Genomic DNA, 22,330 nt, shown 5'->3' on the forward strand with positions numbered 1-22,330 from the left:
AAGCAGGCTCTATCCGCGCGACTAGCAGAAATGTTTTTAAACCTTTCACTAACTTTGTTGATATATCACTTGAATTTTGAATTGAACAGAGTGCTGTCGAGAATGTAGAGCTTTTGTTTTACGCTACCCAAAAGTTGAAAGTAAAACAGATTTGGCGTACCAACTTCAAATCAGTGCGGCAAAAACCTCACAGGATAAGGTAATATTTTATGCTTGAATTTGTTTTACGTGTAGGCATATATTAGGCGTAGTGTTGTAAAAAGGCTTCGAACTTGCAGGGTACAGAAAAACTAACAGCTATAATATCTTACGAATTGATCTTACATATTCTACAGGATGATAATAAGTCAAGAAAATAGGTTCACTATTTGAATAACTAAACTATTGGAAGAAGTTTAGCTTACTGAAAAGTGAAATAAATAAAAATATTCTTTCCGTCGGTCTTTTAACACAGAATTTCCTCTCCAACCTCGGCCACTTACACAGTTCTTGTGGGAATCAATTTTCCTTTTCAACATTTTCAGGAAACATTCATATTTTATGAAAAATACAATATACTTTTAACATTTTATGCGAATTCGAAACTGGGACACAAAATTGCAAGCTAAAACCAGTCGAGCGGCGGTGTTCATATGCATATTTTTGCAAAATAAAACTCGACTCACGAATGATGAATAGTTTTGGGAACTGCGAAACAGTATGGTACTTTTGCAGAACAAAATAACTTCGGAATGGTTTCAAATACCTGTACACTATGTTACGAGTCGTTCTCCAGTTATTTATAGGCTGTCCCCGAGACCTTGCTGAGCTCTTCACAGCTCACCGCTGCGAGCTAATTGCTTTCCCTTTCGTTCCGTTTCTGATCTTATTCTCGGTATATCGAAGATGTCTGATTCCCGAGGAAGATTTAGGTCAGGAAAGACTTTGATTTTATTATATCAGGTCATTAGTTCAGTGTCCATTAACCACATAAATCAATTGTATAAGCTTTTGTTAATTGTTATGCGGTAGATTTTGGACTCAGCTCAGTAGGAATACAGACAAGTAAATAAAGAAAGTAAGATACTGTATTTTCTCATAACGAAAGTCTCAGTCGGCTACGGAAGAACGGGGAAGGATATTGCAACTTAAGTTTAAAAGGAAATAAGTTGTCTTGAAACATTAGTGTGATAAAGTGCGCCATCTCCTAATTTATCTACCTCAGCGTCTAAGTTAACTCTTTGAACTTAAATCGCTACGAGGTGCGAGTAACTTAGGAGATTGGATAAGTTATTAGAGAAAACAACACTCTTGCATAATCATTTTCAAGTTAAATTACATAAGTTTAATTACTTCAGTGTGACCTTTAGTCGGGTTTCATAAATGCTGAATAGGGCCTCATTTCAAATAATAATTCTGTTAAATGACCTGTGTTATAGCGGCAATAGAAATGCACCATCCGTCAAAATTTCAAGTATTCAGCTATCACGTTTCATGTGAAACAGCTTGTTTTCAGATGGACGGAGAGCGGAGCATAAGTCCTTAAAAATCGACTTTCAATCAGCCAATTTAGTGAGCTCATAGTCTGCTAAGCATTAATATCACACTAAAAAAAATCTCATCTATAGGAGCTCTTACTTTTCAACTGTCGGTGCTCAGGAAAATGTGGATATGACATTTTCATTTCCTTTATAACGCCCCATCTTCAAAACTAAACGTAACTGGCTTGTTAATAATTGAAACCGACTTTTTAGATTCCTAACCCTTAAAAGAGTCATTATTACTGAAGCAATGATAGCTACTACGCCCTATTACTGATTGTTTTTATTTAGCTCGTCGTCAGTGTCGCAAGTCCGATTCGCACTTGACCGGTTTTCGGTGATATATTTTTTTTAAGATCGGCGCAGTTAACCAGTATACATTTAATGGGTTTTGTAGGGTGCTGCTTACAAAAAAAACCTGTATCTAAAAGTGAAAATTAATGCCTTTGCTTCTACCTAAGATAACGCCTATCTATTGGTTCAAAAACGCACATCTCAGGAAGGCACATGGGTGGGTTTCAATCAGTATAAGTCTGACACTCCCTTACGCACAACCCAAAGTGGAAGGAATTATTTGATGATTCTCAAACCGATATTCATTAGAAAATCACTTTTGTGTAGAAAATCGCACATTAACGAGTGACTTGGCAATGCAGATAATACCGAAATGGTACATGTATATGGCGTGATTTGTCATGCGACAAAGATTATATATCTTTAAGATCTATGTTTTGACAATCCGATAACATTATGGTCCGATCATCGATGTTATTGACGTCTTTAATTAGGTCCTAAATGTAATCAATGAAAATAATAAGAAGTTGACGAATAAGGTCAGACAAACAATTTTAAGATTCGGTGAGTATTAAATAAGTGTCTTTGTTGTCAATTTTGGGTAGCTAAAGTTAAAGAAAGTAAGAAACAAGTGCACAAAAATTCAAATAAATCAAAATGATTTGATAAAATCACTCACCGTTTTATCCAGTAACCAGCTTCCAGGAAATATCAAAGGCACGTATGTGAGCATATAGATCATAGAAGTCCACGACACCGCTATGTTACTCACACCGTAGTACTTCACCACAATGTCTTGTATTATAGCGTACTGCGTCCACTGCATGGAGTTCGACGCGGAGTAGATCACGAACATGCCCAGGATGATCCACCTCGTGCTCGATACCTCGTACTTGATCCTCGGAGCTGCTATCGCGAGGTCATCCATCACGCTCCCAGCTATCGAACTCCTTGAGCCTTCATCGTCTATACCAATCTTTGGCGTCACAGGCTCTGCCGAGCTCAGCAACCCATTGCCCCGGGTAAAGTCCTTTTGAGTCATTTTAACTTCAATAACCACTTTATATCACACTATAATATCCTTACAAACGAGTTATTAAGACACTGTATTCGTTGTCACTATTACATTAGTTTTATCACTTGGTTTTGGTCCCACGTTGACGACAAGCGGATCACTTTCTAGTTCACTAATCCTATTTCAGACAGCTATATCAGTCTTTTATGATACCGTTGTATATAAACTACCTGTTTAGATAAATGTGATAAAATTGACATGATTTCTGCTAAACATCCTATTGAGTGAGATAATGGTTGAACGGACATATTGTATTGTATATCATTGAACGTTAGAATGTGCCTTAGGCTCTGTTTACATCTGGCGGAAAATGCGTGTGTTATCGTACGCGTAACGCCAGAACGCTTGACGCACAAATAGTTTATCAGTTGTCGGTCTCTTCTGGCGTTAAGAACTCATTTTCCGTTTTTAGATATGTGACATATGAAAAAATATGAGACTCTTAGTGGCTTTTGGAAGATTAGTCATAGTAGGTACTTATATGCAGGCACAAGTTACATTATACAGCTTGCCGTCCTATAGCTACTCCAATAATGGCTCTAATGCCGATAATTTAAAACAAGAATATCCAGATTATCACTTGGTCGTATTCATCGCATTCGCAACTATTTATGTTCTTTCATACATATAAAGTTCGTATCACCTAGCCACAGGTAATGAGATCATATCACATTTAAATATATGATAATCCGATCGTATCACTAGGTGATAATAATAACTGCATAACATAATAATTGTAAAGTCTTTATTGTCTTAAGAAGGAAAACAGTGACTTAATCTGCATTTTATTAATCTGTCGAGATATTTATTCAATCGATTAATTTATATTACTTGATATCATTACAATTCTAAGCATAGCTCTTAAAGTAATATCATTGCAGTTGTGGAAGAGAGACGAAGATCTACGACGTAGGGTGCTCTGTCACGGTTACTCAACTATGATAGTAATATTTTAAAAAGTGGAGTAATAACAGATGCAGTTAATTGTGAAGTACTAGCAGTCAGGATTTCTATAAGATTTTGAACGAAATAATAACTAAATAAGTAAGCTGTAAAATGTTACGTTTTTATTTGGTGTAATTTGATATCTCTTCAAAATAGATTTATAGAGCTTTGTTATTAGTCATGGCGTTATCGATTATATTTTGATCAATGTCAAGGCAATGTGACTACACTGTGGAATGTGTATAGTACAAGATCAACCTACCAGGAGTAACTTTTACACAAGTACTATATAAAAAAATATATAATTTTATTAAAGGCCTGATGAAAAAGAGGCCGCCTAGACGTAGTAGTAAAGCTAAATGTCAATAAAAGTCTGCAAGTTAGCCCTTTAAGTGTCCATTTTAAAATAAAAGATGACTGCTCCTTTAAAGAAGAAAACATAATACTACACATGTTGTTGAAAAATTAATCAACTTTCAACTGAATCCGTATATAAAATTGTTCTGTTAACGCATTCCAAGACCATTTTAATTGAAAGAACTTTTATAGGTTTCCTGAATCAAGTGCACAATGAAAACACTTGGACAATAAAAGGTATATTTTTAATTTTGTTTTTTTTTTATTTTATTAAACGAAGCAGCGGTATATTATTATATAAATATTTATTACACGGTTTTTAAGGCTCATGAATATTTTACTATTAATAATACAGTTACCTAAACGATCTACGTATCCATTATGTAAATATATTCGCTGATTAAGATAAAACAGTAAATACCGATAAAGCGATTGAGATAAGAAAAAGGAAGGAGTTTCCGCGACGTTACAGATGAAAAGTTTTAACTACAGATAAGCAAAAATGGAACAATCCTTGTTTTATGATACAATGGCAAAGGAAATAAGTTCAGGTTGCCTGGCAATAATTACTCCATCTGAATCCACTGACTATTCGTAAGGGCAATGCAATTTTTCGACGTGCTTAAATATTTTTGTTCTCCACGAATGATACTACAATATCTATCAATCTCATTTAAATATTTGGAAAAGTGCTCTTAACACTGTTCGAAAAAATAAATGGCCTTAAATATACTGTCAATAATATTCCTCACATGTTGTCCCTCACGAAACTACAGTTACTACGAAATACACAACACACACAAAACTCATAATTAACTAGTAGTTTAAACAAAATACGTCAAACTACATCGAGTAGTTAATATAAACTGAACTCGCGGAAAACGCGTTACTTAATTAACGAGAGTATTAAACGGGTGCAGTTTCTGATTAGCCGGTTAATATTACATTGATAATTAATTATTTCTACTGATAACGAGTCGTTTGCATTTCAATCTCTGGCGGTTACAGTGACATTGATGTTATCTCAAAAAATGACTAAATATTGAACAAGTAAATAAATGACTGAACAGATAGCCAAATGGTAGAGGACACTGCGAAAAAACCACTGCGTGACGTGTCTCGGGTTCGATCCCCGCCTGGGACAATCACGTTATACGATCCACGAAAGCTTAACCTGAGTCTGAATATCTTTGTGCATATGACTTGAATGTTTGTGAACCCCCACGATACAAGGATTAAAAATTGCGTAGTATGGGAGTCGATTTTTTTAGGAAAAAAGATAATTTTTTTAAGAAGAAATGCTCATCACCGCTCATAAAAATGCCCAAATAAAAAGCGGGTTTGCACTACAAGATAATACCGTTTGACCTAATTTATATGTATAGGGATACCTATACGGAAAAAATGTTGCTCGCAAATATAGGATAACAGAAAAAACCCCGTAAGTTAAAAAAGATTAAAAATATATATATATAGGATAGGATAGGTAATATAGGTATTGTAAACTCAAATGGTCAATAAAAATATAGAGAATATCGTTCCGGGTTAAACCATCATTTTATAGTGTATCCTGAACAGACTTCCATAAGTAGCCTGGGATAATTTATTCAAAACCAACAAATTTGCATCATTACTATGCACGTTAAACAAACATATTATCGCTATTAACGCATCCCCATTTGAAATCACATCTTTACTCCATTTGCGTACTTTGTCTCTACAACCTTTAATCAAAACGACGATGAAGTGAATTTAAAGGATTCAGCAGAAAAACGTATACTACATTAAACTACTACCTATTTGCCCGCCAGGATCAGCTTTCAATCATGATGTAACGACACGAGAATTACTATTAACACCTTTCTTATAATAACAATCTAATGGCAACGGAAAGTCAACCAACTAATTGAGTGGAAAGATTATTCAATTAAGTTCGCTTCATTAGGCCCCGAACGTAGTCATATCTCGTCGGAGATAGTAACATTTATTTAAATTCACGTTATATCAAGAAAAGGTGAGAAAATGGTCGTATTTACGTTTATGGGTGTAGCTAGTTCGTAATCGTAGTATCTGGTCCCCGTTGGGTAGCAAATACGTTAAATAATCAGAAGGTTATTAAGGATAGCGAAAACCTGAAAGTCTACTTAAGCATAAATTTTCAAATTTAATAGGAGAATCTACCTTTAATACTAACAATCTTTACAAAAGACGTTAAAATTAAATGCCTTTTTTTTCAAATTTTCTTAATTTATTGTTAATTACGTTAAAAATACTCTCAAACAAACTGACTTCTCGTCACAGGCAAATATTTATAATTTGACATTTTCCGCATACGTAGATTGATGCGTCAACTCTACTTCGCATAGCAACCGAAGAGTTCGGAATGGAATTCTCTGAAATGAGCACCGACAGACAATCAGTGACTCATGGTGATACGTCACAAAATTGCGGTAGCCTTTAATCAAATATATGAGTATCCGTGCATATGTGTGCGTATATTTATATCTATGTGCCGTAAAAACAGGCTTACGAACTTTGGCTCGCAAACAAAATTAATCATTTCAAATTCAAATTAATGGTTTACTGCTAAGTAAACCATTAATGCCAATTAAATCATCATAAAATTTAGTAGATATGAATAAATATCAACAGGTCAAGACTCAATTTGAATGTTTGTTTAAGTGCAAAATATTACAAGGAATCTCTGAAACTTTAATGGGTTAAAATTCCGCTCTATGAGATTAATTTTTCGTTATTTTTTTATAAAATAGTCCATATAGTATGTTTTAAGAGGTTGTTGTACTTCAAACTGTAAGTTTCCGAAGTAGTAAGCGGACCGTGAGGTTTTAATTGCCCTAAGTTTTAATTAAATCACTATTATAGTTAGGTACCTGTATGATCATTAAATAGTGCGCTAAACATTCTGTACCCACTCTTTAATACAGAGTCTAGTTCGTACCCACTTCAGTATTAAGTAAGATTAGGTTCGCAAATAAATTCATTTCTGTTTTTCATCTTTAGAACAGTGAGCTACAAAATCTGAACTTTTTATTTTAAGGTAGATATTGTCATAGGCTTTTAATTATCCTAGAGGAGGAAGGAAAGTACTGGCGTCTTGCCATCTAAGACCCAGAAGGACTACCCCTTTGCGCAGAATCATGCGAATAGATGCAAAATATCGCGATAGTCCGCTTACCGCTGCTTACTACCAAGCAATGGGCGTTACAACGTACTGTATTGCGTACTATATCTAATTACTAGAAGTACATATACATACTTCACACTACAAGATTCCTATTAGAATCGTCTACTCATCGTTCGAGACTCAATCATAATAAATTGCGTCACTCACGTCAATGTTGTACCAACAAGTGATCATTGGCATGTCAGCCTAATATTATGATTCCTTACAAGTACACAACACATACAGACATACAAATAAATGAGCCGCCAACTGAGTAAATATTATGTGGGTGTAAATACTTAATGCTCAGGATTAAACTAATAGGGATGTGCTTAGTTTGATATAGTTTAAATTGAAAGCAAGCTAAAGAAATTTCTATCTTTGATAATAGTCGTAGGTACTGACAGCCTGTGCAGACGCCACGCTGGTCTAGACTGATTATTCTTATTTTATATTCCTATCTTTAAGTTTTACTCGTGTTTGGCTTTGGGGAAGTCACTTACTCAACTGTAGGGTAAATTATGACGATAAATGAATATATATCACAAAACTACAGCAACAAATGCTGAAGTTTTCATGTACCTGTATTTTTGTGTGAAACTCTTCAATATAGTTTAACGACAAAATTGGAAGAGTACTTTGCCCGTTCCTATGACTTTGAACCCAATTTACCATTGACCATAAATTTAATATTTAATGACAATCGCATCTATTCAATAAATCGATGGTCAGTTCAACGCGTCGTGTTAACATACGTCACGCAATATGAATAATTAAACTTGCGTAAATCGACTATCACTCATCATGGAACAACACTATTTACTATTTAGTAATTTATGGCAAGTCCGTCCCTACTTTAGTGACGTATTTCTAAGCAGCTGTCGATTACTTTATGAACAATCGTTTTAATAATGAAAACTACTCGCATTCATCTTTTAATGTCTGGACTAGAGGCCTTGACCCCTCGCTGTCGGCGTTCGTGGATCTATGAAGTTGGCTAGTTTATAAGGACTATAAAATGTATTTCTTGAAAAAGTAAGTTATTTTATTACTATTGTATGTATTCGAAACCCTGGAGCATAACACAACGTAGTGATATGTATATGTTATTCCTTGAGGGGGTCCCATATTCCAATAAGAATTCAATTTTAATAAAATAATATAATAATATTGCCACCGTATTAGTACGTTCTAATCATGTAAAAATGATTCTCTTACCAACATTAAAAAAAACCCTATTATATTTCAATCAAAAACTTAGTTTTGCAGAAAAAATATCAACAGTTTTACAGCTGTTACTTATCTATGAAAGCGACAAAACATAACCTATAAAAGTACCGCAATATTTAAAACTTCACTGTAGAAATGTACACCATCTGGCTTCTTCAAAACACTGGTAAACTCACTTATAATATTAAAACAATATATATCACAAAATTCACGAACATCACTTGTACTCCGCTAATAAAACTTCACTGATTTCCAAGCCGTATTGTTCCTACACTAGGTTCCTTATTTCTGAGGCAATGGTCCGATGTCTACAGCCAATAGGGAAGCCGACACACACACGTTTGCCCATTTAAAAATAACACTATACAAAATTCTGTTTATGTTCTTCAAGTCTTTTAGGTTATGTGAGGTGACAGGGTGAAATGCCCGCGCATGCGTACTTTAGCTTCTACCCAACGCACGGCGGTAAAAATAAAGAAGGTTGATAGGTTTGATGTCAATGTACGATTTTAGTCTGTGGTTGCCGCGAGGATTTTTTTGGCGCGTTTTTTTTTGTTTCTTAGAAATTGATGATTGCAAAAAGTAAGTACTATTCGAATCAACGGACAATGTATTGTGAAGAATCGTTGACTTTTGCGTTTGAGCTGAATTTTTAGTTTACCATGAAAGTGTTTGTGTTATTGTTCTAAGCTTTTAGAAAAATTAAATTATCATATGAATGGAATATTGAAAAATATAAGCTAAACGGGTAGTTTAGGTAATTACCACTTTACCTTGTTACCGTGTCCCATGGGGACCCGTGTTCCATTTATTCATTGACATTCTACGTAAAGAGGAATATTAATAGTTCTTTTTTCATCGCCATACGGCCAAGGACTTTTGACAGTCTAAAGTACAATTAGTTTTCATGAAACATTAATACGATTAATATTTGTATTGTATTGTTTTCATAGACGCTTTGTCTAGTTGTCAGCTCATTAATAATTACGCCTTTTAGGTACACACGACAGTGTTACAAGGTCTATGATAATTCATTATATTAGTATGTAAAGTGTGTTCAGCACTGTTAATTAGAACAAAGTGTATCTACCAACGTGTTATCCATCTTACATTTTGCTCTATTTGGATTCGTTTCTAACAAATATTTTAATCTTCACTTTTTTGCACACGCAATTATGCAGTAAATTAAGAAAAGATAATTAATATGATATATGTGATGATTGTCAAAACAAATTATCTTGTTAACGAGTCTGTTACTTATAGCTTCATGAAAAAAAAATAAAGACGCACCAAATTTTCATTTCATTCAGCCGTATCAGAAAAATAGACCATACAATTCAATCGACGCCAACAAATTGGATATTGACGGCCTATATACCAAATTACTCCTTATCCCATTTCAATAAGGTTTATTTTTATATTTACGTAGGTAATACAATTGTTAGTAGATGGGAGCATATACTATTAGTTTTAAGTTTCGTTGCGCTGATGAGATCCAATCAATATGTCGTCAATCATACATTGACTGGTATTTATCAACATGCATGGTGCATGCCATTGAGCTTGTGTTTATTTAAATATACTTATTAGATATAATAATATGTATATTGTATTTCCGGGAATTGCCTGGCATCCACTGGTTGTTAAATGCCAGGTTTCGAAAAAAAACTTGGTTGATATGAGTTTTTTTTTCTGCATGAACTTTTTATTAATCGCTGAATAAAATAGTCATAAAATGTTACTTTTTGCTTGAAGAAAGATTTAATATAAAAAGCATTGCATGGTTTCCAGAATAATTTCTGTAGGATTCCTGCAACCAGAGATCACCTGATGACCTACTCAGCGTGTCGCAGTAAAATGACATATTTCTTTCACAACTACAAGATTGTTCGGCTCCCTGGCCTTGAAGAATTTGGTAGCCATTGATCGCCACAGTAAGAAAGAGCAGATCGCATTTAGTAGTCACACAAAATATGCTGGGAATTTAGAATATAGCCTGTTGACAATCCCCTAAGACTTCGAACCGATAATATTCAAAATGAATATCAACATCACTCCATATAATTTTATCATAATTTGTTACTCACACACAAGCATTGTAAGTTCCTTAACATTGTTTTTTTAAGATGTCAATCTCTCTTAAAATTCGAAATAAAATTTATAAAACTATTGACATCAAAGAACAATACAAGGTTATAAAATAAAACTAAGTTGCATGACAGCATAACACGCTTTAACAGTTAATAAAAACAACCCACATACATTGGTGTGTACTTTTGTTTATTTTGCACCTGATTCTTAGAACCCTATGTGTAAGTATCTACTATCTATACAATTGTTAGCATGCTAAAGTTCCATACTAAGAATTTAACCTTGGTTGACTACAAAGAAGTCTATATTCACATATCACTGCCCTGTATTATAAAACGCCATGCTATGCTGTACTGGCCTAAAGAACAACTACCGTCTATGACGAAGTGAATTGACTAAATTTGTCTAGTCCAGTGACGTCATTAGCCCGCCCTTTGCTATATACGACAAAGGCTGCGTTTCCAACAGAGATGTGCTATGGAAATGTGTCGTGCGAGGATGTCCGTGAAACCGTTTCCACCAGAGCTATCCTGACCGAGGCGAGGTAAATGAAGCGATTCTATTGGTTTTTTACAAACACATCCCTCGCTACGCATCCTCGCACATCTCTGGTGGAAACGCAGCCTTAAAGAATTATTTTTCCGTTGTGGAAGAGAGACATTCCTCTTTGCTCTGTTTGTAGTGCCCTCTCACTCTCCCTCAACTGTAATTATAATATTCTAAGAGGTGGCGGATGGCCCTTCGATCGGCGTTTGATGATATTAGTAAATATTGATAATGAGGACGCTCATTACTGAAAAGGTTGCTCCGATATAAATAATTACCACTGCAGTGACGAAATTATTATATAAGCGTCGCTTTTTATAAGATGAGTATTACATATCCACACATCTAGCCAAGTAATTGTTCAATATGGCGGCAACGTGACACACGAAGTAGATAAAAATAAGTTGTTAAATCATGTCGAAGTAAGTAGGTAAAATGTAACCAAACAGTGCTACACAGTTTCGTATGACGTCAAAAATGTACAATAAAATATCTAATAAATGTACAAAGAATTTTATTCTAAAACAACTTGTATAGTCCGGGAGGTAGCGTTGCCTTTTTTAGGTACCTAGTGTATTTACGCCGATCCGATTAAAATGTAGCTTAAGTCCTTCAAAGCTGAATTTTCTGTAATAAAAACATATATCAAGTGTATCATAAGAAGTACGAAAACAAATATCAGCTGCGTGGGTGGCGGTGGACAGATCGTCAGCTGACGCAGTACAATACTCAGCATTTTTTACCATTGCTACTGCACTGTCGCCTATTAAACACACATTTCGAAATAGATTTTGGATCTGCCTGATCCTAATCTTATAGCGGGCGTACTATGACCAAAGTTTATTTTGAACTTCTGGGTCTATTTACATTCACTCCGACCGCTACTTTAGTAGCTGCCGTTTGGTTTACTTATTGGTTATATAAGATTAACAATGAATGACGATTTGAACATTGTACTTACTATGACTTTTGCATTTGCAACGCTGCCTCCCGGACTATAAATAAAAAACCTGAAACATCTTTGCAAGTTGCAATTCATCAGTACATTACAGTGTTCAAGTGTTTTAGTGTTGAAGACGTGCACTATAGAGATCCTAGTTTGTAAAAACCGTTTCTATTTTGTGCTTCTACTTTATGTGCTTTTACTTCTAGATATTAATCATTCATTCATCTCTCGGTAACTTCTTATGTGATTTGTGAAAACAGTGAACAACAATTGTGTATTCGTTTTAAGGCAAACGATTACAACGCAAATCTTGTTAATTTCAATTGTTTTGATAATTTTGATAAATCAATCAGAGTTTGTAATATCTTATTTCTCGACAACTTACGTACGAAACTGGCGACCAGACATTCAATCAAAATTTTCAATACATCATCGTGTGTCTTGCTTTGAGAAATAAGTCCGTATTGTAGTCTAAGCAGCTCTTTCTAGTACATATAGGCGTGCGTTTCGATCGGAATTTGAGATCGCGAATGATCAAAGATCCTTTGTTGTGAATATAATAACAAACCATACTGTTAGAACCCATCTCGTCAATGTCACAAAAGCTATATTTTGGTATCTGATCGCTTTGTATCACCCCTGACAAACTTTTAAACTGGTTTTCAAGCATCTGCTTATTCTCCTTGAACAATTATACCCAAATTGAGAAGGGATTCCGGTTTTCATTCACTCATAATCTGGGTAAATTTGATGCAGTAAAACATGCGAAGTATATGTATAGTTCTCTTATTGGACATTTTTTCTTTGTGGAAAATCCGAAGTATATAAAATACCATTGTATTATTCAAGTCCAAGATTATTTTTTCTCGTCCTGCTGTTTTATCTACACGATCAGACGACACTAGATCCAGTTTTAAAATAACTCTGTTTTATTTTTGTAGTATGTAATATATTTTAGACTCTGTGTGTCCAATTCAAATTTATTCGTTTGAACGTTGAAATGAACGTGAAAGGGGTGGAGTACTGGCGTCCTTGAATTTTGAAAGAGTGCGGCCCGGACGGTTGCACCGGTATTTAATTTTGTTAAAAGCCAGCGACTCTGTGTAACACGAGCTGCGTACCCTAAAAAACAAATGAATACTCGTTGTTTATAACCACTCCCAATGTTCCTACCTATTGGATAGCTCCTGTTTTGATTATTTTATGTTTCAAAAATTATAGTGTATAATCACAAATAAACTATGACGTAAAAACGTGATTTATGTGTCAAACAAAATATCTTAGAATTGAAATTAATAGCGATTGTTACTAAGTGCCTGCCAAAACATTTATAGCAAAGAGTCCCACGACGATTTGCTTCGATCTTTTTATACTTTAATCTTATCTATTAATGTTCATTTTCTAGTATTTTCTACATAGGTGCCACGTTATTTACGTTATATGACATGTTAAATGGTCAACTTAGCGCAGAGAGAGTATAAAGGTGTCCATGTGGTCTGAAGATGATTTTTCCCTTATTATTATTTTTTAATAAGTTCCCGCAGTAAGGAACTTAATTCCTTGTGTCGCGGAGTATTTTACAAACATACAAATTACATGCACAAAGACACCCAGACTCAGGACAATCATTCGTCGATCACACAAATGCTTGTCCTACGCGGAGATTGAACCCGCGACACGACTCGCACGGTGGGTTCGGCTTGGTGACCTCAACCACTAGGCTATCCGTGCAGTCATCAAATTGAACAATAGCATAAAATTAATCCCTAAATACAAGAATATTGCATCTCCACGCGACCTATTTCTCTTAGCAAGTAAGGCATAGCTGCAAAATGACATAAATCAAAACTATTTCAATAAAGTCGTTTGCAGTAGTGCCGATAATTTAGTGTTTTAAAAGAACTCTGGACTTTATTAGTCCCGCAGCTACTCGGGATAATTTGAATCGTGGAAGTTGGCTTTGAGTTGTATTTTTTTTATATTAGGCATTATTTTTTTGGTATAAATACCGGACTTAGGGTTAGGTATATTAACTTTTATTTTGGTAACGAAAAATAATATCCTAAATGCCTAATTTTTAAATTTCTTTTTTCCTGCATCTGTTGTTTTTTTGCGAAAAACAAAGTTTCTTACGGAACCCATCATAGGCGAGTCCGACTCCCACTTGTTTATTGCAAACAAACTTGTTTTCTTCTGATCAAAATGACGTTCAATGTATCCTCATACTAGTGCTGTCAGTTGCCGCGATAGGCTAGCGCTCTCCGCTGGCTAACAAAACCAAATAAAAAACCGCCTACAAAAAGTCATGACAAAGTAAAAACCATCTTATGTATATTAGTGATAGATCTCAAATCAAAACGCCATTTAGATGCTAACAAAAATAAATAATATTAAAATAAACAAAAGATGCCTCCAAATCCAAAAACTATCGATGTGTGCGTCAGTGTTATAGAAGGAACTTCCGAGAAGAAAGTACCAGGTGTTACAGAGTTATCTAGTGAAAAGACTGCGACAGAATACCAAGTGTATCCTATTCGATGGCTGGTTTTGTTGGTGTTTGTTTTCTACTCGGCGTCAAACGCGCTGCAATGGACACAGTACACTATAATTCAAGACGCTATCGTGAAGTATTACAATGTGACAAGCAATCAGGTGTACTGGACTTCTTTGATCTACATGATTACTTTCATCCTTCTCATATTCCCTGCCTGCTGGCTGCTGGATAAGACGGTAAGGGTATTTTAAGAACTACTCTGATTTCATGATGTACCTGATAATGGGAAATACTAGCATATCTTATCGTTAGTCCAAAATACGAAGCGAAGGGAAACTTCGCTGCCAATACAGCCGTCAATATATTATAGTGTTTGTTTGAGTGATATTGAAAAGAGGTTCAATATCAAGCAGGTATTTTTCTTACCTGCATTCGATGACCTGCGTTTTGCATAAGATGCCAAAAAATCAGAGGAAAGTCAAATTATAAGCAATTCTCACTTCGTTAGTGTAGTTGGACTTTGGAAATTGTGATATTTTAAAAAAAACCCAGTAGAATAAAAAAAGACATTGTAGCTTATATAAAAAATAACTCATATCTATTTCTCACGTTTTTATACACTCACTTTTCTTGTTTGTTTGTTTGTCGTTCCGGTTGGATAATAAGTTACAACGCTGTCACGAATAGAAAACGTGTCATTTTATTTGATTAGTTAGTTAGATTAGCTATAGTTCATAGAAAAAATCTATTAAAGAAAATCATTGAAATGAAACTACTTTTACGGATCTTATCGCGGTTTAATTTTAGATTTTAGTTCCCGACGTTTCAACACCTTTGCAGTAAAAGTAGTTTCATTTCAATGGGTTTTAATCATAAAATCCCACTGACACTTAAAGATCCATCTGAATAGTGTAAAGAAGAATAGTTCTGTTATCAATCAAAATTGTAGGTATGCAAAGGTAAATTAGAACTTAAATCGTTTGTCGTTACTAACTGTGGATAATGGGAGACATTATCGTAATTGCTTACGATAATGATCCGACTACAAATATGTGTAATTATCAAGCAAGGCCGTTTAAGGTCACTTGGACAAAATTGACAATTTTTAGGCGGAAATAGTTCGATTTTTATTTCGAACAACACAAATCTACAATGTTCATTATATGACCATTACTATTAATGAAAAATACACCTGCACGGTCCTTTACGATGTATAAAACTCATCATCAAAGCGGATGGATATTCAGAACAATACATATTTACAATATAAATAGATCAAATTACCCATTGAGATGCAGGAAGCGCACACAATATGTCTCGGCGAATTAAATTAATCCAATGCCCTTGAACTTATAGAGTAACAGACACTTCCGTCAATTTTGCTAACGGAAAGTATTGTTATCTATCGTGGATATTAGATAACATACTTTCCGGATAAAAATTCTTTTTTGGGCGTACCGTGTCGTGCATCTCGTCTTTGTCAATGCCCTGAAACAGTCGTTTGCTTCGTTGGGGTATCGTTGTCATCATGACCTGGCTCGCAGCAGAAGCGCAAGGTTTTTACTAAGCCACGTATTTTAAAATACATATATTTTGGAGTTTCTTGCCAGTCGTTCTTCATAGGCACCATAGTCAATTCGATACTAGCTTGGTATTAGGTATTCTTGGTGCCCTTTTTACTCCTGGTGTACCTGCTGTTTTAGAACCTCATGGTTTGTCTCGCAGTGACCTTAAGAGATTCGACGGAGTGTCTTCACTACCTAGGAAATTAATACTACTCATTTGCGTCATCTCGTAACTAAGGCAGGTAGTAGACAATAAAACAAACAAAATTATCAGATAATTTAGCCACTTGAGGCAAAATCGTTGCAGTTAAATTCCCTCAAGCGAAACCATCAAGCCAAACATTTATGTGTTATTTTCATCCACGTAATGACTAGGTATGGTATAGTATAACAAATAGGGAGGAAGGTATGACGTGCGGTAGAATCGGTTCCCACGGTTTTGCGGAATACAGGATTATGAAAAAAAAACACATTAGTCAACAGCAGCAGTCATCATAAATATCAAAATATTGAATAATAACTTAATCAGAGAACAAGACATCAAGAATACAATTATTCGCTTAAGAATGCATCTAATTTAGCAGTCCAGGCGGTCTATAACTAACTCTTAACTTAATAATGTTGAAATGAAACTACTTTTACGGATTTTTATCGCGGTTTAATTTTTGATTTTAGTTCCCGAAGTTTCGACACCTTTGCAGGTATCATGGTCACGGGCAGACTGAGATGGTGTTCGTCTTGACAGAAGATGTTGCTCGTTCTACCTTCATATTTTTAATTAATTATTTGTGGTCCGACCTACGCAGTACGAGCTCACTGTGTCGTGATGTCTTGCAGCGCTGCTCTTGGGTTTAGCCTTGAGTTTTTGTATTATTGGGTCCCAAATAGGTGATATCTTCCAGCCATCTTCTCTATTGAAATTAATAATGTTGTTGATGGGAACCGAAACTGTGTATATTACATGGCTTAGAGTCTTGTAAGATGTAGTAATAGGCCCCCAGAGATGTTCAAGTTCAAACCAATGATGATAATAGTTCTCTTTCAGAACATTCGCCTATGTGTAATCATCGGCGCCTTTGGCACGGGACTGGGAGCATGGCTGAAGGTGTTCTCCGTGCCCCAGGACATGTTCTGGCTGGGCTTCACTGGCCAGACCGTGTCAGCTGTCTCGCAAGTCTTCGTCCTGAACATACCGCCTCGCCTGGCTGCCGTGTGGTTCGGACCTGATCAGGTGTCTTCAGCATGCAGTATCGGAGTCTTTGGAAATATGGTAATTATGAGATTGAGATGCATTTGAAATTAAAATTTAATTAAAGTATTTAAGGAAAATTGTTCTGTGAGCTGGAGAATATCAATTGGTTAAGCTTGTCAGCCACCACAGTTACAGTTAACCAAAATAATAGACACTACATGAAGCAATATTGGGCAATTAATTCAATCTATCTCTACGGTTTATTGACTAACTAGCCACAATTGTTGAAGTAGAATTGGCCAACTGGTAATATTAGCTACAAGTCCAGAAAATGTATGATAGTGACGACTGAAAATTTAAAAAGGATCTGCAGCAGCTTGCATTTAACACATTTATAATAAAGTAATCATAATTACGAGATAATTTAGCCACTTGAGGAAAATCATCGCAATTAAATTCCCTCAAGCGAAACCAACAACAAAAACTTTATATGTGGTATTTCCAAGCATATGATAAGTGTACATATGTACTTCATTACGCAAACACAACACGTGATGATTTTAATCGTGTTATGGAGATCGCAAAAAGGGTCCTCCAGTTTCTCGGCGCCTCACTGCCTCTATTTTGCTTTCAAGTGACTGTAATCTTTTTGCTGTCATGAATAAGATTCAAAATTATGTGTAATCTTCTGCCTCTTAACGATGCTGTCGCAGCTGCCTTTCCAGTGTGTATTGACCCTTATTTCGAGAAACCGGTAAATCTTCAGACATCGCTTATATCCTTTATATTAACCTTGTAATAATCAGGGCCTGTTCTCCCTCAGATGGGGGTAGCCATGGGCTTCGTGCTGCCCCCTCTACTAGTCCGAGCAGCAGGCACGACTGAGGAAATAGCAGCAGATTTGCAACTCATGTTCCATATCTACGCCTCATACTCAAGCGTTTTGTTCGTCTGTATTCTACTTTGTAAGTTGATGGGAAATATAAGGAAAATGTTCATACCAACCAATATCAGTTTTGGTAGTAATCTTACACAGGTATACATAATAGGGATGATGATTTTTTTTTTGCAGTGTCCGTCTTGTAGTTTTTTGTATAATAATGGATGCGTATTTTTTAATTAGTCCCGCAAACGTAAATTGGCCAAATTACAGTCAATGAAACTTACGCGTGACGTCACGATTGAGTATAAATTTTACCATATCGTTACGTCACAAGCCCCCGCTCCTAAACTTTAAAGCAGTTAATCTTTGTCAATTCTGGTTTTTCTGAAAAAGGAAAAACTACGTGTCTCATACTTTTCAATTATCTAACTGAGGGACTAATGAGATCTTTTCTTTTTATATCGAGTCATCATCCCTATTACGTTTTGTACCGAAATAATTGCCTAGCTTGTTGAGCCTATGTTATGACGAATATGCAATAACCCGTTTGTTTCGATAATTATTAAATTTCAAATCGATATTTAGCGAAATTACCTACATTATGCGATCGTATTTTCGCAATACCACCTTTATAGCGACAAATTTCATCAGTTTCGAAACGGGTCTCATTATTGCCATGTTCGATGCAAATTGAACCCGAATTTATGGATGGGTCTTTTGTAATGTTCAAAATGTACAATTAATTGTATTTGTAGTGAAATAGATTGCACGAATTTGGTGTTTGATAAATTATCGAAAATGTTTGACAAAAGAATTGATTGGATATCGAGCTAAGCTTTACTTAGTTCTGTTAGTTTTTTAAAGTTCGGCAACTTTTTACTCCGAACAGAGATTAAAAACAATAATTCACCCTTTCAGTTTTCAAGGCGGCTCCTCCCACCCCACCTTCGGCTGCAGCAGATTTTGGCAGCACCTTGGACTCCAACTTCCTCCTGTCTCTAAAGAAACTCATGACGAACAGGAATTTCATACTTCTGCTTATCTCCTATAGTATCAACGTGGGCGTTTTCCTCGCCATATCCACTTTGCTCAACGAAGTCATCTTGAAGCATTATCCTGTAAGTTTTTTTGAATTAATAATCGAATTAATTAGGTTAGTTTGTTTTCTTTTTGTGTATCACAAACTGTGAATAAATCATCAAAACATAGTTAAGAACGCGGATTTCAAATACTGATCTTACAGATATACAACAAACGCGGACTCAGCTGCAGTGGGACCGGGTTATTTTTCATTCAATATCAATCATTCATCCAAAATCAAAAGCTTACAAAAAAATATAAGTAGAGCTATCTATGAGAAATCATCAAAAACTACTCCCGCTTGGGGATGAGCGGAAACCCATGTTCTTTCATTTGTCCTTTGTGTACCGCCGTACCGGGGTGCTATATGCCTTGGACAACCCCGCTGGCCCGACAGGAAGTGAAGCTATCTAGGATTTACTAGACTTCTGACTTACAAATTATTTTTAATATTTTCCAGGGTGCCCAATTAGACGCAGGTCGAATCGGTCTGGTCTTTGTAGTGTCTGGCATGGCGGGCTCCGTGGTCTGTGGCGTGATCCTGGACAAGACTCACCGCTTCAAGGAGACCACGCTGGCGCTCTACGTGGCCACCATCGCCGGCATGCTTGTCTTCACCTTCACTCTGGATTGTGGATACATTGGTGTCGTGTATTTGAGCAATATCTTGCTTGGGTGAGTTAATCTTCAATAAATATATCTCCAATTAAAAAAATCTTTGAATTATAAAGTTTTTGGTCATTACTTAAGCTTTATTAATGTAATTTATTATACTTTTCCAGATTCTTTATGACAGCTTATTTAGCTGTGGGATACGAATTTGCATCGGAAGTAACATATCCTGAACCAGAAGGGACTACATCTGGAATATTGAATGCTGTTGTTCAGGTAGTGATGAAGTCTTAGATTCTATAATAAAACACGACGGGTCTCAATTCTGATTGCGATCCAGGAAAAGAGCTTGAAACAACAATGTAGACTCAAGGAAGTATGTGTAGTGAAGTGTAGACGATATCTCAACATTTACTTCTATTGTTCTTAACATCTTTCACACAATCCATTTTACCCATTTTAATCTTTAAAATTCCTAAAGGACTATATAATGTTTTTGTTCCGTTCCAGTTATTCGGTATCATATTAACGCTGGCGTACGAGCGTGTGCTGAGCGCGGCAGACGACCGCTGGGCGAACCTCTCCGCGGTGGGCGTGTTGTGCGCCGGCGCCGCCGTCTGCGCCGCCATCACCTCCGACCTGCGCCGCCAGAATGCGCAGAACAAAATCAAGGAACCTCTCGACTGACCTAACAGTGGGATTTGACTATCAAATAGCATAATAATATTAGGAGAATGAAAAATTACCGTCAATGGTTTGACGTTTTGGCTAGGTTGTACTGGCCGTGCTTGCAAGCATACTTGTAAACTCGTAACAGCAATCGAAGCACACGATACTTTTATCGACCCTCAGTTCGTCAGCCCAATTGCCTAACCAATAGCAATATATTTCCGTACTCCAATTGCTAATCTTTTCAGATGTGACGAATAATTTTATTATTCATTCATGACTTTCGTTCCAACACATGAATGTTCCTTACAAATGATTATGGCCGCAATATATATTATGTCTTACTTTTCCAATAGAAGTTTGAGGTATGGGGCCGTAAAATACTACATAATAATATAATGTAACTCATTGACAGCAGTAGTAAATTCGAAGTACAGTACTACCTAAGAATTCAGTTACCAATTGTTAATGATCATATTGTTAAGTAATTTTGTTATGGTGTAGGTACTTAATAAATTAAATATGTTACAAAAAAGTTTAACTTATTGAATATAGTAAAAGTAGATTCAGAGGATAACGCTTCAACAATGTTGATGGCTGCAGTTATGTCTACCGGAGGCACATGGCGATCATATGTTTGAGAGCCCTACTCGGTTGCTGCTAGCGCTTTACATAATACTAGCTGTTGCCCGCGACTTCGTCCCCGTGGGTAGAAGATATAAGTAATGATTTAGGTATACCTGCCCTTTTTTCACATTTTCCATTGTATCTTAGCTCCTATTAGTCGCAGCGTGATGGTTTATAGCCTTAAGACTTCCTCGATGAATGGTCTATTCAACACAAAAATATTTTTTAAATTTGGACCATTAGTTCCTGAGATTAGCGCGTTCAAACAAAGAAACAAACAAACTCTTCAGCTTTATATATTAGTATAGATGTGTACTTATGACTACGCATCTAGCTACAGTTCTGAATTAAGTTGGGTGCCTAATCACTAGAAAATAATGCATTCATCCATGTCGTATCCCGTCCCGTCTATAAAAAAAGCTTAATCTACTATTTTTGTCGTCATTTTAAAAACATTACGTCAGGAAAATCTTGTGCATCCCTAATTTGCTGTTTTAATATAACTTGGACACATTGGACAAATTCAAAAATTGGCTCTAGTTAAAAAAAAACTGCTTTTGAAGATTTTCCACATATTCTAATCTCGCAAGGTAAATACTGAGTCGAAAGCGGCCACGGTTCAGCGGGAGTCGCGACTGAATCGCAAATGATTCGGAAAGAGCTTTACTCAGACCATTTAATCGGAAAACTAATCTAGAACTGATTTATCGTTTTTGTTGAATCTTTGCAGTATCGGATACATTTTCAACGTTCTTTATAACTCTTGACTGCTTAAAGTTATTGTATTTTAACTATAAAAATTAAGTGGATGTTATAGATAAACATTTCTTTGAAAATCCATAGAATATTTTTTACTCGGTAATGAAGCAGGTTTTAACGTTATTTATTGGTAGCTTGATACTGCTGAAAACAAGTCACTGACAAAATATATCTACCTTACATGTATACCTATGCCTTATCTAAGGCAAACCAGTAGTATATTACCTAACGAACATAAGCACATATAATTTTGCGAATAAT

The 22,330-nt window shown here is 35.7% G+C and overlaps 2 protein-coding genes across 5 annotated transcripts in view; one reads left to right on the forward strand and one right to left on the reverse strand.

Moving 5' to 3' along the window:
• The window catches only part of LOC113507137 (feline leukemia virus subgroup C receptor-related protein 2-like), a 58,251-nt gene extending 49,135 nt beyond the window's left edge, over positions 1 to 9,116 (reverse strand). Inside the window, exons 1-2 of one of the 4 annotated variants that reach the window (XM_026889997.1) lie at positions 8,822 to 9,116; positions 2,494 to 3,059 (exon numbers count right to left, since the gene is read on the reverse strand). In XM_026889997.1, the coding sequence (XP_026745798.1) occupies positions 2,494 to 2,856 (363 nt within the window). In that variant the 5' untranslated portion in view covers positions 2,857 to 3,059; positions 8,822 to 9,116. Of the gene's footprint in view, positions 1 to 2,493; positions 3,060 to 8,701 lie in introns of all 4 variants that reach the window. The other 3 variants (XM_026889995.1, XM_026889994.1, XM_026889993.1) reach the window with 3 other exon arrangements.
• A 2,625-nt stretch (positions 9,117 to 11,741) lies between these two features.
• LOC113507134 (uncharacterized MFS-type transporter C09D4.1-like) lies at positions 11,742 to 21,404 on the forward strand. The gene is made up of 8 exons (XM_026889991.1): positions 11,742 to 12,343; positions 14,418 to 14,918; positions 17,293 to 17,517; positions 18,263 to 18,404; positions 19,241 to 19,440; positions 19,863 to 20,077; positions 20,185 to 20,290; positions 20,525 to 21,404. Exons 2-8 carry the CDS (start codon positions 14,595 to 14,597, stop codon positions 20,699 to 20,701), a joined length of 1,389 nt encoding a protein of 462 aa, XP_026745792.1. The 5' UTR covers positions 11,742 to 12,343; positions 14,418 to 14,594; the 3' UTR covers positions 20,702 to 21,404.
• Positions 21,405 to 22,330: the final 926 nt, after the last annotated feature.

This window comes from Trichoplusia ni, unplaced genomic scaffold, assembly GCF_003590095.1.
Source record: "Trichoplusia ni isolate ovarian cell line Hi5 unplaced genomic scaffold, tn1 tig00000704, whole genome shotgun sequence".
Taxonomy (NCBI): Eukaryota; Metazoa; Arthropoda; class Insecta; order Lepidoptera; family Noctuidae; genus Trichoplusia; species Trichoplusia ni.